Source organism: Saccopteryx leptura, chromosome 2, assembly GCF_036850995.1.
Source record: "Saccopteryx leptura isolate mSacLep1 chromosome 2, mSacLep1_pri_phased_curated, whole genome shotgun sequence".
NCBI classification, from domain to species: Eukaryota; Metazoa; Chordata; class Mammalia; order Chiroptera; family Emballonuridae; genus Saccopteryx; species Saccopteryx leptura.
The window spans coordinates 112,814,994-112,832,501 of NC_089504.1; the positions used below are offsets into that span (position 1 = coordinate 112,814,994).

General features: G+C 39.0%; 1 protein-coding gene across 2 annotated transcripts in view; it reads right to left on the bottom strand.

Moving 5' to 3' along the window:
- Window positions 1-17,508, bottom strand: part of PTPRB (protein tyrosine phosphatase receptor type B) — a 118,764-nt gene that overhangs the window by 72,395 nt on the left and 28,861 nt on the right. For both annotated transcript variants that reach the window (XM_066368557.1, XM_066368558.1), the window contains 4 exons: window positions 7,972-8,247; window positions 6,895-7,152; window positions 3,944-4,207; window positions 1,969-2,238 (listed from right to left, as the gene is read on the bottom strand). In XM_066368557.1, coding sequence (XP_066224654.1) covers window positions 1,969-2,238; window positions 3,944-4,207; window positions 6,895-7,152; window positions 7,972-8,247 — 1,068 coding nt within the window. The remainder of the gene's footprint in view (window positions 1-1,968; window positions 2,239-3,943; window positions 4,208-6,894; window positions 7,153-7,971; window positions 8,248-17,508) is intronic.

The window sequence follows — 17,508 nt, forward strand, 5'->3', positions numbered from 1 at the left end:
TTCCTCAGGAACCACCTCTAGGAGCTCAATGACATCTTTGTCCATAGCCAGGTTAAAGTTGGTTGCCATCTCAACCACAGCCTTGTTGAGTTTTGCAACCCCTCATCCTTGGCAAATCTTTTGAAGCCACCGACAAACCACTTAAGTGTGTTCTTCCAGATACCATTCATATACATCTTGCTGATATCACCCCAAGCCCCAGTAAGGTTTTGATGAAGTCATAGATGTTGTGATCCTTCCAGAATTGCATCCGTGTCTCCTCGACTACAGCAATAGCCTGGGCAGAGGTCCTCCTCAGGACCTTAAAAGCTCCTACAACTCCTTGATCCATTGGTTGGGACAGAGGTGGTGTTGGGAAAGAGAAATACCACCTTGATACTGGGATGAAGATCACCAATAAAAAGAGGATGTCCAGGAGCATTATCAACATTAAGCAAAATCTTGAGAGTTAAGTTATTCTCCAAACAGCAATTCAGGAGGGCATTCTGGGAAAGGACCTGGGTCAGCCAATGCTTGTTATTGCTTCTGCAGGACACTGGCAGTTTTTGCTTATCAGTACGCTGGTAGGCCCTGCGGTTCTCACTGTGCCAGATCACAAAGGGTTTCAATTTGTAGCCTGTGACATTGTCCCCAAGGAAGATTGTTATCTTATCCTTAAAAGACTTGAATCCTAGCATTGACCTGGCCTCCTTCTGGAGGAAAGCCTTTTCAGGCATCTATTTCTAGAACCGGGAGGTTTCATCTGTGTTGAATATTTGGTCTGGCAAGTGATTTTTCTCCACACTCAGCTTTTCTAGAGTTTCTAGCGATTTTCTAGGTACTTTCACATCAGCACTGGCAGACTCACTACTCACAGTCGCTTTATGTAACGAATAAACAATTCTTGAATTGGTTAAACCATCCAGAGCCAGCAGTAAATTCAACATCATAGTTAGGTCCAGCCTTTTCTTCCAACATCACAAAGAAACATTTTGCTTTGGTTATGATCATCACGGTGCTGAGAAGGACTCTTCTGTGTCTGGTCTTCAATCCAGGTCATTAGGAGTTTCTCCATGTCCGACACAGGCCCTTCTCAAGTTTTTGTTAGTCTTGTTTCCTTCAGTGAAGCAAATCCTTCAACAGCATCCATCACCTTGTTCTGTTCTTCAAGATGTAGCTATGGTGGGGAACTTGCCTAACTGGTGAGCCATCACCATCACTGATTTTCCAGCTTTGTAGTCCTCACTCACTTTTAGTTTTCTTTTCAGGTCAGTCTCTCAATGTGGCCTCTCACTGGCAACATTAGCCGTGGAATTCTGTACACTTAGGAATCATGATGAACAAAACAACACGAGATTAATTAAAAAACAAATTAAATGATGTAATCAGAAGACAGTAAACATGAGATGAAGGAGGCTCCTTCTGGCATAACACAACATGCTGTTTTACAGCAAACATTTTTTTATATATAAATAGAAAGATTACACTCTAAAATAACAATGTAAGTATAATATAGTAAATATATAATCAGTAACATAGTCTTTTAGTATCATTATCAAATAGTATGTACTGTACATAATTGTATACTTTCACACGCCTGGCAGAGCCTGTGTTTGTTAACACTAGCATGACCAGAAACGCATGAGTAGTGCATTGAGCTGCAACATTCCAATGTCTATGACATCACTTGGTCATAGGAATTTTTTTAGCTCCATTATAGTCTTATGAAACCACTGTTGTATGCACTGTCTGTCATTGACCAAAATATCATTGTATGGCTCATGACTATATAAAATGGAATTACTAGTAGAAGTGATTTCTAATGTTCTTATTTGACAAAATTAAACATTCTCAACCCTATTTCAGTCTGCAAGTATATAATATCTCAAATTCATAAAGTACCAGGGTACACTGACAGTTACCTGGGTTACTTGGTAAAGGGACCAAATCAAGATTACATCAGTCATTAATACCTTGATATTTACTTACCTGTCCTGCCTTGGCAACGCTTAGAGTTCTTCAGATTTCCACTCTCAACAATGATTTCTACCTCATACTGTCTTCCTGGTATGAGTCCTATGTCATGTATGACATAGTGTGTTTCATTCCTTCCCAAGGTGATGTTGAGCAGCACGGAAGAATCATTGTAGAGCAGGACACGATATTGCTCCCAGTCTCCAGCAGGGGGCGACCAGCTTACTACTAGAGACCTCAGCGAACCATTGCTGTTTGCCTCCAGGTTCCCAACTTTCTCTGGAACTAGATGGTGAAATGATGTCAAAAAGGAGATACTAGAAGCCAAAATAAGGATACTCATTCACTCTTCATGGGCAACAGCAGATAACAGACCTAAAATCTGCAATTCAAAACATTTCTATCCCTACCTGATGTTCATGGATCGCAAATAAGTGTTGTTTCCTCACTTCGGTGACATTTAGCATTCAACCAATGAATTCCCAAATCACCTTAATAACATATCAGTAATATGACCTTCTGTAACACTGTTAATAAACTAGCGATATGAATGCTGTGTTTTACTGATTGCACACCAACTCTAGAGGCATTGATGTTGCATCTAATGATGGTGACATTGATGGATGTGGTATTTTTGGAAGAGACTGCATGTTGTAGTTATATAACATTCCTCTTTATTTTCCAGTTGAAAAGACTAATCTTGCAATATAGCTCTGATTTTATTCCTTTGCTCAAAAACATTCACGGTCCCTCCATTAACCATAGAATAAATCATCAAGTCCTTGGTGTGGTATTTGCACTTCTCCAAATTAAACCCCCATATCCTCTCAGTCTTAATTCTGACCACTCCTGCAGCCACACTCCTGCCTTCCCCAACTCTCTTGTATGCTGCCTTCAGGTGCTTGCTCTGCAGACCTGTAGGTCTCCTGGGCGCTTCTGCCTTTGCACGTGTCATTCCTTCTACCTCAAATCCCCTTCCCTTTTTTCTCTCCAGAAGTCTTTACTGGTCCTTCTGAAAGGAGGGTTTCTTCTCTCGTGTCTCTGACCATATGGCTGTTACTTGGGATCTCTAACAGCATAGAGAATGGACTCTGAAATCAGACAGCCTGATATAAACTCCAGCCACACTATGTACTAGCTGGATGACCATTCACAAGTTATTTATTTATAGAACGGTGATAAAAATAGAAATGTTCTTGTGGTTTTGTTGTGAGAACTAAATGAAATGACGGTGAAAAGTACTTAGTGCCTGATACGTGGGAATGTTGACATTTACCATTATTAAAATGTACTGCAGTATTTTTATGCTTTTGTATGTATGTTCTACAGTTATATGACTAAAACGTGATTTCCTTAAAAGCAAGGGTCAGCAAGTAAACATTTCAGGTTTTGTGGCCCATTATGGGGTTTTCCTCATATTTTTCTGTTTTATTAAACCTACAAAAAAAAGTGCCATAACCACTCTTACTGTGGGGCTATATCAAACTATATTACAGGCTGTATTTGGCCAAAGTGGGTAGTTTGCTGAACCTTGCCATTTTAACAACTCTCAAAACTCACAGTACAATAATTTATACATACAAGTCACTGGATAAATGTTTGGTGATTTAAATTGATAAAATAATTTAGTAAAAAAAAAACATGATTAAGTGCTAATCAGCCCTACTATGAGAGTTGCTCAGAAATGTTTCATTCATTAGTATCAACACTAATGCATTTATGCTACTGAAGAGGTGTGATGTGTGACAGTCAGTTACATAGATTGTTCAGGAATCAATCCAAGCACATTTACTCAAATAACCCAGATGAATGCAATTAATGCTCTGCTTTGCTCTGTGTATGGGGCTCTAGCCCACATACACCCTCCGTCACATAGACCATACTTCCTAGGCTGGAAAAGGGGTTTCTCTTCTAACTTATTTTGTCCTATTCTAAGATGGATCAGAGACTGATTTGGGAAACCAAGAAATATTCTGGAGCCTAGACTTGCCTGTTCTGCCCATTGCCACCTTCTGAGCAAACAATTCACCGGAGACACAGCTGATGGTAACTTGATAAAGTCGTCCAGGGGTTAAGTCTTTAAATTGGTTTTCCGTAACCTGAGGTGCTAATATTCTAGATTCTTTGACAGTCCCTCGGTGAGACAGGGTAATGTTGTAGAAATCCACATTTCCAGAAGGTCTTTGCCACTTGACTTTTAGAGAGGTCAATGTGCCATCATTTGTCACCATCAAATTTGAGACTTCCATGGGGGCTAATTAGGAAGAGAGGAAAAGAAACTTTTAACTCAGGATATTTTACCAGTCTTGTGGCTAAATGTTGACATGAATTTTAATCCCAACAAGCCACACTCCCTGCAAAGAAGAAAATGACAACCTCATGTGGCAAAAATAATTCTGCAAAATCAAAGAAAGGCTATCTTGCTAATGGAAAGAACACAGACGTGGGAGTAGGAGCCAGAATTCTGGCTTGGAATGAGTCAGCTGGCTGGGCACCTCTGCCTGTGTCACTGAGATTGGGGTCCTATTGGCAAGTGGGGCCTGGGTCAGATGTTTTAAGTGGAATGAATGCTCAAAGAAGTCTGCACTTGCATAATTCCTTCCCCTCTTTATGTATTTAATAATAGCAAGTACATGACAGATCGGTCAATGGATTGGCTATTACAAAATTTTGTGTACTGAAAATACTTTATTTTTCATTTAAAGCATGATAAAATTAAAGAGTTGTGCCAATGACTTACTGCTCCTGAAATTAAAATTTTATCGTTTTTTCCTAAAAAAAACCCAAACAACAAAAATAAAAAACCCAGAAAAAAGTTGTGTCATTATTTCATCAATGGAAAATGATCACAAAGGAGAGACATCTTGGTGAATATTCTTTCTGCCCCTTGCTCATATTATCATTTTGGCCCTCTAATGTTATAACATAAATTAACAATACTTTATTTAAAAAATGGGCATAGGCCCTGGCCGGTTGGCTCAGTGGTAGAGCATCAGCCTGGCGTGCAGGAGTCACGGGTTCGATTCCCGGCCAGGGCACACAAGAGAAGTGCCCATCTGCTTCTCCACCCCTCTCCTTTCTCTCTGTCTCTCTCTTCCCCTCCTGCAGCCAAGGCTCCATTGGAGCAAAGATGGCTCGGGCGCTGGGGATGGCTCCGTGGCCTCTGCCTCAGGCGCTAGAGAGGCTCTGGTTGCAACAGAGCGAGGCCCTGGATGGGCAGAGCATCGCCCCCTGGTGGGCGTGCCGGGTGGATCCTGGTCAGGCACATGCGGGAGTCTGTCTGACTGCCTCCCTGTTTCCAGCTTCAGAAAAATACAAAAAAATACAAAAAAAAAAAAAAAAAAGGGCATAGTGCACTGATTTTGCATTGACTAAAGTGTCATTTGCTCTTGAAATACATAATTCCTAAGATATATGGTACATTTTTGTTGAGAATGTCTATACAGCTTTGAGATGTGTTATAAAAGTATATGATGTGTAGGTCTCCCCAAATATCATTATACCAGCCTTCTAAAGTTTCAGAAACTCTCACCACTAGAGTAAATTTTAAGGCACCACATATTTTAGAGTTTCTATTAAAATTAGATAACTTTCTTAGAGAGGGGATTTATTAACACATTAGACCCAGCAGAAGCATTAGAATCTACTTCAGTGTAAGTTCCATGAAGGCAAAGATTCTGTCTCTCTTGGATGTTGTTATATCAATGCCTAGCATATAGTTTACAATATTGAATGAATGAATTAGTGTGCATATGACTTTTTCATTATTTATTTATTTTTTTTGTATTTTTCTGAAGCTGGAAATGGGGAGAGACAGTCAGACAGACTTCCGCATGCGCCCGACCGGGATCCACCCGGCACGCCCACCAGGGGGCGATGCTCTGCTCCTCCGGGGCATCGCTCTGCCGCGACCAGAGACACTCTAGCGCCTGGGGCAGAGGCCAAGGAGCCATCCCCAGCGCCCGGGCCATCCTTGCTCCAATGAAGCCTCGGCTGCGGGAGGGGAAGAGAGAGACAGAGAGGAAGGAGGGGGTGGGGGTGGAGAAGCAAATGGGCGCTTCTCCTATGTGCCCTGGCCGGGAATCAAATCCGGGTCCCCCGCACGCCAGGCCAACGCTCTACCGCTGAGCCAACCGGCCAGGGCCGACTTTTTCATTAAAATAGCAAAGATTGCCTGACCAGGAGGTGGCGCAGTGGATAGAGCGTTGAACTGGGATGTGGAGGACCCAGGTTCGAGACTGCAAGGTTGCCAGCTTGAGCGCAGGCTCATCTGGTTTAAGCAAAGCTCAACAGCTTGAGCCCAAGGTCGCTGGCTCGAGCAAGGGGTCACTCGGTCTGCTGTAGCCCCCCCCCCTCAAGGCACATATGAGAAATCAATCAATGAATAACAAAGGAACCGCAACAAAGAATTGATATTTCTAATCTCTTTCCCTTTCTGTCTGTCCCTATCTGCTGTCTCTGCCACAAAACAAACAAACAAAAAACAACAGCAAAGACTAATTTATCAGGCTCTATTAGGCTGTGAGAACAGGTCCTATTCTTCTGTTTCTCAGGGCATATTTTGTTGGATAGAGGTTTAGGGAAATGGCTTTTTCACAGAAGTAGAACATAACACTGAAAAAATCTCCTGGTTCAAGGTCAGAAGGGCAATGGAGTCCTGTTTAAGAGAAGGAAGGTTGTCATACTGAACAAAGAAGCTGAGACTATATCAGCAATTAACTTTGCCACTTTAGAATGTTGCCAAGGGCTAGTCTAAACTTTAAAATAAAAGGGAACCCCTCCTTTTCTAAGTAGAAAAGTGGATACATATTAAAGGCCTCCTATAACATACAAGTCTCAATTTTCTCTATATTACCATTATTCAAATAATTAATAAGCCTTGTTTATTAATCATTTTCTTGATTTACACTTGATATTTGCTCATCTTGCTAGGGCACTTACCTGTCCTGGCTGGCCTCCAGCTGCGGGTTTGCAGCCCTGCAGCCTCAGTTACAATGGTGAGGTTATAGAGGTGGCCAGGCATCAGTCTGGGGAAAGTGTAGGAAGTAGCAGATTTGTCCACAACAGTGCTTTGAACTAGGATCCCTTTATCCATTAGCATTAGCTGGTATCTTTCCACATTCCCAGAGCCATGGGACCAGGAAATCAGGAGAGAATTAGCTTTTGATGAAATACCAATATCTTTCACCGGGGATGGCACTAAATGGGATAAAATATATTTTTAAAGTGTCATTCATAAATTCTTTGTAGAAAACATAAAGACATTTAATTTTAAAGTGAACATTCATTTTTATGCTTCTCTGTCCGTCTAACTTGTGTGACACTGGAACCTGGACTCACACTCTATGACAATCTGCAGCCTAAAGCTGCATCATCGTTTACTTGTCTGTCTCCCCCACTTTATAGGGATTTGGTCATTTTTGCCAATGAAGTATGATGTGGTGTAGCAGTAAAGGGAATAGAAAAAGGACAGAACTATAGGAGAGAAAAAATAGAGAGCAATAAAGCAGGAGAGAAGGGGAGAATGAGTGATAAGAAAGACGTTCCTCTATGGAAAAAGGTGGTGATATGTTGCTGATTTTAGGATGTGTGGGTGCAAGCAAAGACTTGTTCCAAACATGGAAATCTTCAGAAAACCATCACTTGATGTTATGGAAAGAATATACAAAGGAAGAAAACATTTAAGAAATGAGTTTTATGGGCACAAACTCAGAAAAGGCTGTTAGCCTAATATTTGAATTAGAGGGGCCACTAGGAAACATTTACTTATTTTAGAGAAAATGCTAGTCCCAGAGAAGTTCCATGACTTGTTGAAAGTGACCCAGCCAGCTAGCAGCCCAGCCACACCTTCTCGTTGTCAGTCTAGTCTTTCCTCTGTATAGCGCAACACTTATGTATGTATGCATGTGTGTATTTTTGGCCTGGGAGCATTGTTACTTCCATTTCTTGAATTTAATATAATTTTCAAAAAGAGTATATAGACTACTAAATATCCAACTATCTGCAAACAGGTCTTACCTGTTGATCCATTGGTATGAATTGTAGAGGAACGTTTATTTCCAGAAACAGCTGTGATGGCAATATTATATTTATTACCAGCAGTAAGGTTAACAAATGCATATTCATTCCATGAAGTACTTCCTTGAATCTGGGCCTCTTGTATCTTTTGGTGATCATCAAATAACTGCACCTCATACCCAGTGACTCTTCCAGAAGAAGGAGTCCACCGTACATGCAAGCTAGTTGAAGTAGTTTTCTCTTTACTGACTTCAAACCTAGCAGGAGGTAAGGGGTCTGAAAGGCAAAAACAAAGAAAGGGAACGTGGCTTGAAGACTTTTGCAAAACAAGCTCACCTTTCTAGAATCCAGATTCATTTTCCTTAAAAAATTTAAGCATCTGCTGCTCATGAAACAAACTGGCATTTCACTGCACTTCCAAGCTTACCATTCTATTTAAGAAACCCCCTCAGCTACTAGTCATATAAAGTTCTTTTTTCTAATAAAAGCTTTTTGTTCAGACAACTCTGAGCTTGGAATCCCAAGTAAGGTGATATTTTCTTTGGCTTGTAAGTTTAGCGATTTTCAAACATTGACAAACATCTAGGCTATGCCCGGGTAAATGCTGAAAAACTCTCAACAGAAAATATATATAGATTTTAAGAAATAATTTTGAAACTTATACTGAGCTTTTTCTTTTGTAGGATGTGGATTTTTTGTGGCTAAGTATAGATAACGTTGGGGTTTTTGATATTAGAAAACCACCAAAGATTATGAGCATAGGCTAAGTTTGCTCATCAAAATGAATTCTTCCAGCAACTGGGATTTCTTATGTCTCTAAATTTTCAAAACTTGAGCTCTGGGATATTCTGGAGTTGCTAAGGCCCTCACGGCAGGTGGGAATGGGTTAGTCCTGCACCCAGCTGTTCACTTAGTTTCAAAGCCATGGGTCAGTCTGAGAAGTCCCATTTCCCATGTATTGAATCTTTAGTGTGGAACTTGAAATTGTATGAACAGCGTGTGTCCAGGTTAGAAAATGAGTCAATAGCATTTAGTGAGAAACCATTCCCAGGTGCAGTGAGACCATCTGAGAAACCTGCCCAGAATGCTGGGAGTAGAAACATTGAAAGACATTTACAAATGAGTAATTTTCAGAAATCCTACATGGTTGGGATTAAGATAGTGGAAACCAAATTTCAGTAGTCAAGTCAGATATTTTAGTGGCCTGGCTATAGAGATCTCAGTTCTTATCTACATCTTGATGAATTATATTTTTCTCACAAACTGACTACAGGAATTCTAGAGTGTTCTTATAACTGTATATGTTTTAAGAAAGTATTTGTTTGTGACTAACATTAATACATATAGAATCAAGGTAATCTTATTCTATGTTCAAGAGGCACTTAAAACCAGATAGCAGATAAGCCTATATAAGTGTCCCCAAGAGGCACCTTATTATACAAGCTAAATTCAGCCTATAATCAATCAAATGCCTTCATGTATTTAGCTATGATTTACATGAGTACATAATACTTCAAAAATTAAATAAGCTGCAAAACATCTTATAATATCAGTAATTAATAATAATTTAAGTGTTTGCTGACAAGTAAGCTCAGGCAGCAGTAACTTTAAAAGCCAAAAGCACAGGTGAGCTTGGAAGACTAGGTTGCGTGGTTGACACCCTAGTACAAGTTCACCTGAAGGGTGTGTGGTCCTAGAGCCCGATGGCCTGGACTTGACTCAGCTCCCCTGCTCCACAGCTGTGTATTTCAGGCCTCCCTGTGCCTTAACCTCCCTGGACCTCAGCTTTCTCTTCTGTGCAATGCTGATGATGATATCATTTTAGTAGAATTTCTATTAAGATTAAATTGAGTATTTTATCTAGAGCAGGGGTCCCCAAACTTTTTACACAGGGGGCCAGTTCACTGTCTCTCAGACCGTTGGAGGGCCGGACTATAAAAAAAACTATGAACAAATCCCTATGCACACTGTACATATCTTATTTTAAAGTAAAAAAACAAAACGGGAACAAATACAATATTTAAAATAAAGAACAAGTAAATTTAAATCAACAAACTGACCAATATTTCAATGGGAACTATGCTCCTCTCACTGACCACCAATGAAAGAAGTACCCTTCCAGAAGTGCGGCGGGGCCGGATAAATGGCCTCAGGGGGCCGCATGTGGCCCGTGGGCCGTAGTTTGGGGACCCCTGATCTAGAGCACTAAAAACAGTGTCTGGTATACAGTAAGCATTCCATGTTAGCTAGTGTTATTATTACTCCTTTAATCAGAAGATCTTGTCATGCAAGCAGGAAGATGTAGTGGCCGAGAGCCTGGGCTCTGGAGTTAGATAGAACTCAAACCAAATCTTCTCTTCATCCTGTGTCAGTCATAAGACTTTGGGTAAGTGACTCCACCTGTCTCAGCCTTTCCTTTTTTCCCATCGGTCTGAGGAGTATAATAAGAGTACCTACATTCTCAGATGTCCTGAGGAGTAACAAAATATAGAGGAGACATTTTCCCTGAGCACTCAGTAATATAAATTTATTCTGTCTACTTGATCATAAATAATTTCCTCTGAATCGCTGACAAAATGGAAGCAAAAGTGGAATACAATTTTTTTTAAAACTAACGTGATACGAACTTTAATTGCTTTCTTCATAAAAAAAAAAGATAACCTCGATGAAAATTGTATTAGCTTATTCTGTGAACTAATTTTCTAACCCTTAAGATAAAATAAGAAATTTCCAAGGTGATTCTCATGTATAAGCTATGGAGGAAAAACAGTCGTTTTTTTAGGCTGGACAATATTATTTAAATTTTCTCTCTCTCATAACTGTCTATAATTAAAGACGTCATAATAAAAGGAGAAAACATAATTTTCCCTCACAGAAAGTTTTCCTGTTGCCTGGCAAGGATAAGGCACTCCACTAGCATAAGATTCTAATAGCCAATGAAACTCAAGAACAGCCCTGTCACGGCCAAGCAAGATGATGCATTTTTGCTGAAGAGGCATTTTAAGGACAAGGCTGAGAGAGACAGCTGCTTTCCAGTGATAGCTCAGATGAGATCAGTACTGTACTGTCATCTGCATCTACAATCGAGCCAGAGAAAGGCCAAAGAAAATGATGTTATGTTCAGTATAATCTAAACATATATAATCTTGGAAAATATATGAGCTATAGAAAATGAATTTTAAGGTTTTGTGCCTCGAGGATGAAGTTCAGAAATGCAGACTTTATCTAATCTCTCTGAGCCAGAAAACAAAACAGTCAATCCTTTGTACATCCGCTAGAACAAAGGAACAATGAGACTGGGAAGTGCCTGGGCTGCGAGAACCGCACTGGAAACAAACACTTAAAGCCCATTTACGCTGTGATAAGGCCCTTGGCTGGCAGGCGGCCATGACTGCTGTGCAGACAGTTGCAGTTAGTTTTCAGACATTTTTGCAATTCAAGCCCCATGAAACCTCTGCTGTATTCAAGAAAAGTTTTCAATAGTTGGTTAGAAACACAGTAGATAATTCCACCGAGGATGCTAATTTCATATATATATATATATATATATATGATTTTTAAAATGTTATTTAAAAATGTAGCTTATATGTCTGTAATCTTCATATTGTATGATCAATCGTGTGTAGTTAGAAAACCCTACTTGACTTGGGTGACTTATGCTGATGGCTAGAGGTGCCAGTGCATCTTGTGTGCAGCACAGCCTTTCTGTACTGTCTGCCCATCATTCTCACACACGCAGTAACCAGGGAAGTATGATAAACTAGGAAAAACGGTTGAAAACCATAAGTCAATAACTTAATCTCAAGCAATACATCAAAATTTATCGTAGCCATAACTTTAAGACATCTTTGCGCTTCTTTGTTCCAGACAGACCTGGAATGCCAAGTGCAAAGTTCTGCCATATATATCCACCTGCTGTATTTCAGGGCATCAACCTCTGTCAAGAAGCTCTAGAATTTCATAAATTGGCTTGATGTCAACTCAATTTTTCTGTCCTCAGAAAAAAAGATGAAGTGTAGCTAAATTTCTCAACCAAAATAAATTCTTCTTTTTTCCCCCTTTTCAAACAAACGGTGGCTTAGGGAGAGGAAGATACTCATGTATACATATACACACACACATATATATGTATATATATAATGAAAGTAGTATTTTCTTTAAAAATTCTTTCGTATGGCTATTAAAACATTATCTATTGATATAAAAATTTCAAGAGTGTTTAGAATTCAAAAAGGTAATATTCATTTTGGAAATTAATTCAACCTTATAATAAGAGTGCAGGCACTCAATGGGTTAATGCCAAACACTTTTCTTGAGGTCATAATAGCACCACAGTATATCTGTGTAAGATCTGATAGCTTAATATAGTTTCTCGGTTTTAGAAAACCTGCACCAACGGATAGTCTGTGGCTTTTGACTCACAGAAGAACAAAATGAAAAAGCAATTACTCATTATCTCCAGTTAATGAAATTCACCTCTTTAACTTTGTGACGGCTGATGTTTGACTATACTAGTCAGCTTTCTGAGTTATTTTAAGATACACTCTTATGCTAACACATCAGATTAACATGCATTTCATTTGTCACCTTAATACACCAGACATAAAATTTAGGTAAGAAGAAACTTTTAAAGTTTCAACAACCTTGAAAGGGAAATGAAAGCAGTTTTGACAATTATTTTCATCATCATTAACAACAGTGCAGGATGCCACATTATTTTCCAGGTCATTGTATTTGGCTGGAGGTATGTAAGTAGCAGATGCCCCCCCCCCCCCCCCCTTCGAAAGTTTAGTCTACTCAAGCAGTTGACAACTACGTGAAAAAGGTAAACAAAAGGTGCATGATCACAGAAGCTGACTTCAACATCAGACCAAACCTGGGTTCAAATCCCAGCACTGAGTTACAAAGGTGACGTTAGGCAATCTGTTTAACTCTGTTGGTGCTCGTTTTTCTATCTATAAAATGGGACCAATGACACTTGACAGAATTGTAAGTGTTAAGAGGTAATGGAGGAAAATGGTAAGTGCAGTCCTGCTCATGCTGGGCTCTCAGTAAATGGCCGTTGGTATGAGTATTGCTGCTGTCACAGAGGTGGGCATTAATGTTAACTATGCAAGTAGAGAATGATAGCCAAAGGCTAAGATTTCAGAGGTGGGCTTCATGAACTTGAGCAAGTTTGGAAGGTCAGGTAGTAGGACTCTGAAATGAGAGAATAAAGGGCACTGCAGAGTGAGACAGGAGTTGAGCTAAAGCACTGAAAAGCTCACTTCAGTTGAGTATCAATGTCAGCGCTGAGGGTACCCTCACAACTGATAGAGACTTGAACCCCTCATCCCCACGACATCCTTCAGCAGCAGCACTCCAGCTCTTGGATATTAACAGCTGAGGTTTTCTCAATATTATCTAAGTGCTCCACAGATGCAGCATAGAGAGAAGTCCCTTGGCCTCCTCTTCCATCAGATTGCCTCTCTTCTGTAAAAATTGGGTAGGGATATAAATGAAACAAGACTGGCTATCAATTGATGACTGTTGAAGATAGATGATGGGTATATGGTAGTCCATTATTCTAGTTTACTTTTTTATTTTGAGTTTCTCCATGTAAAAGAAAAAATTAAAAACAAAAATCCCTAGAAATCTAAGTGTAAATAGGCAACAGGAAAAGAGGAAGAGCAAATGCAAGACAGATGGACTCAATAAAAGAAGCCATACGCCTGAGTCTACAGGAGCTGATGGGACGGTGGGGACGTCACTTATTCATAGGGTTGCTAGGAGTCAGAGCTGACTCAACAGAACATAATATACAGCTACCATGTTAATTTTAGCTGCATATTATATGTTTAGGGGCATGTAGTCAGTTTCATTTATATATGTTAAAACATATAGAATGGGCTTGATTTCTCTTACAAGGTCAGAAAGATGTCAGAATTACTTTTTATCCCCGGGGGAATCCATCGAATTGGTGTCTGTGAATGGAAGGCAAAGCATTTTCTTTTTGTTCTCCTCTCATTCTGTCAGAAAAAATCAATTTTTATTTATTTCATGCTAACCTGTAGAATGTCATGCCCACCAACAGAATTCAGACTAATGAGGGAGGCTTCCTAAGCACACAAAAGAAGATCAAGGTCAGAGCACTAGGTTGGCTCATTCCATACATATAGCTCAGCTTGACCTCAGAAGTCTGCAAATAAACTGCAAGTAGCTGATTGCTAAATACTAAAGTTCATCACCAAGAGTTCAACACAACTGAAAATCAATAGTGCTTATAATTGGTAATGTATTCACACCTATCCCATTTAATCATTGTTGTATCCTTGTGTATGCTATATACACAGAGAGATTTATTTTGTAATATAGTGGTCCCTCATATATTGTGGGGCTTAGGATCCAGACCCCCCCCCCCCCGTGGTAGGCAAAAATCAGTGAAGTAGCAGCCTTATATTTATTTTATTATTTATATATATTTTAAGGCTTTATAAACCTTCCCCACACTCTTATAAACCTTTCCCACACTCTTATAAACACTTCCTATGCATTTTCCATACGTGCAAGTCTTTGTTTACTCATCTGTATGCTATGTATTTTATTTCAATTTAATATTCTTTTAATGTTTTAATTTATATTTTTATATTGTTTTCAATTTTTTAGGCTAGAAAATGCTTATTTTACTGCAAATAATTAAAATGATAAATATATAAAAATACCTATATACCGAAAAATCCCGCAATATAAGCAAAAAGTCCATGATACAAAATTAGATATGTACAATTCAAAAATCTGCGATACAGTGAGAACGCGAAAAGTCAACCGTGATATGGTGAGGGATGACTGTATATTTTTTCCTCCTTAAAAAGTCAACTTGAAAAGTAATAACAAAGTATCATATAGTAATTTGAAAGAACTAATATCAGTTTAGAAAGTATGTCCTTCCTGCAGGGTAGTGGAAAGGATTGAAATTGGATGCAAGTAAAACAGAATTCAAGTTCTTTGCCTATTCTATATTAGCTGTGTGGATTTGTGATGTTAATTCTTCTGAATATCAATCTTCTCATCTCCAACTTGAAACTAATAACATTAAATTTACTACACATTTAGTATATGACAAAAATATAATCTAGAATTTATATATGAACCACTTAAAACCCCCAAAAGATGAATTTCTGTTATTTAAGTCACTCAGTCTGTGTTATTTTGCTCTGGGGTCCCTAGTAAACTAGTACAATAAGCAACATTTTAAAGTAAAAATAATAACTGATATGGTGATTAGGTAGTTACAGCTTCTATCTTATTATTATTATTCTTAAAGACAAAGGAATTAACCATATTAAAAGGGCTGCTTTTTCCCCCCTCATTAATAAGTAGGTGAAACTGACTAACAAGAGGGTATATGCCACTAAGAGTTCTTCCTGCATGACCTGTGGTGGCGCAGTGGATAAAGTGTTGACCTGGAAGGCTGAGGTTGCTGGTTCAAAACCCCAGGCTTGCCCAGTCAAGGCACATATGGGAAGCAACTATTATGAGTTAATGCCTCTCCTCCTCACTCTTTCTCTCTCTAAAATCAATAAATAAAATCTTAAAAAAAAAAAAAGAATTCTTCCTATAAGTGAAGTTCTCTACCACCAGACTACTTCCTTGGGCTTCTATAACTTACCATAACCCAAGGAGAATAGATTATATTTTTAGTCTATGTATATTTTCCCACTAAAATAATCATTTCTTTCATTCATATTTATTGCCTATCTATCTATTTATCACCTATCTATCTATCTATCTATCCATGCATAGATTCATTCATTCATTCATCTATCCACTCATTTAATCAATATTTATTGCATCTAGTACTACTTGCTAGATGCCATTTTAAGTACTAAAAACTACTTCTTATTGATGGGAAGATAAAAGCCCCCCAAAAGTTCTAAATAAAAAAAGAAAGTTTCATTTAAACAAACTCAAATGTTTTTAGGATGCAATCAGGTAAGGAAATATGATGTGGTTAAATAAATTGGTTTCTAAAAGGAGAGAAGTCACACTCAGCTCTAGACAGTTCCAGGCATACTGGTGGCCCAGTGTTGCTAAATCTTCCAATATTTTAAGAGAATCCATACATCTGGTTCTTATGTAAATTTTCTATTTTTTAATGCTGGTGAAACAAACTGAATTTTTCGCAAACACTACATGAGCCAAATAAAACATATTATTTAGATACCCAGACCCCTCCCTAGGGGCTACCAGTTTACAGCTTCTGCTTTAAACTGAGGACACCTTGTTGCAAGAGTGCTGAGCTCTTCAATATCTGCTATCTTCATATCTGATTTCTGATAAAATCACAACTAAACAATTTAGCTTTCAGATTATTTTTAGTCATAACCATGTAATTTGGCTTTCAATTTATTATGTTGCTGTATAGAAATTTTGTGGCTGAAGAAACCTGAGAACTGCCCAGTGTCTTCTCTCTGGTTATGAAAACATGACATACAGGAAGCAGGACAAAGTCCTTCCAGGAAAGACATGGGAAAGCTTTGTCACCATCTTTATCATGACCTTCTCTCACCTCTGCACAGGACTTCAAGGAGAGGGACCAGGTGTTGCTCATCATCTTTATTTATTTATTTATTTATTTATTTATTGGTATTTTCCGAAGTTAGAAGTAGGAAGGCAGTCAGACAGACTCCCACATGTGCCCGACCAGGACCCACCCGGCATGCCCACCAGCGGGTGATGGTCTGCCCATCTGGGGTGTTGCTCCTTTGCGCAGGAGCCATTCTAGCGCCTGAGGTGGAGGCCATGGAGCCATCCTCAGGGCCTGGGCTAACTTTGCTCCAATGGAGCCTTGGCTGCAGGAGGGGAAGAGAGAAACAGAGAGGAAGGAGAGGGGGAAGAATGGAGAAGCAAATGGGTGCTTCTGCTGTTTGCCCTGACCGGGAATTGAACCCAGGACTTCCACACGCTGGGCCAACACTCTACTGCTGAGCCTACCGGCCAGGGCTGCTCATCATCTTTATAAGCTCACCAATTACTTTCTGGCATAATTCATTGCAGTAGCCATGCTCAATAAATGTTGGATGAACTGAATTTGAATACACATATGCTTTTTGATTCTGATTTAAAAGCTAGAGTAAAAATTGATTGTTGCTGAAATAGTTCCCATTTAGTTAAAATTTTGATTTTTAAGGTCATGTCTACATGATGCCAAAATTACTAGTTATTATAGAAATTTTATCAGGAAAAACAATCAGACAAATCACACTTGGATTGACACAGAGACAATCTGAGCAACTGCTGCATCTCTGGCCAAATTGAGTCTTGCTCTATTTTATTCTAGACAAAAGACAGGCAAACTGACAGAAGGAAATCACAAGACATCTGGAATAATTTCTCTGTTTGAAGTTCTATCCCAGAGTTAATATTATACTACTAGTTGGTCCTGTTTTAATACACTAAAATATAATTTGTGGATCTCATCTCTAGAGCTAAGCAATTAATAAAAAGGAATACTGGTCCTTTTTCTAAAATAAATGAAAAAGTAACACATTTCCTTAA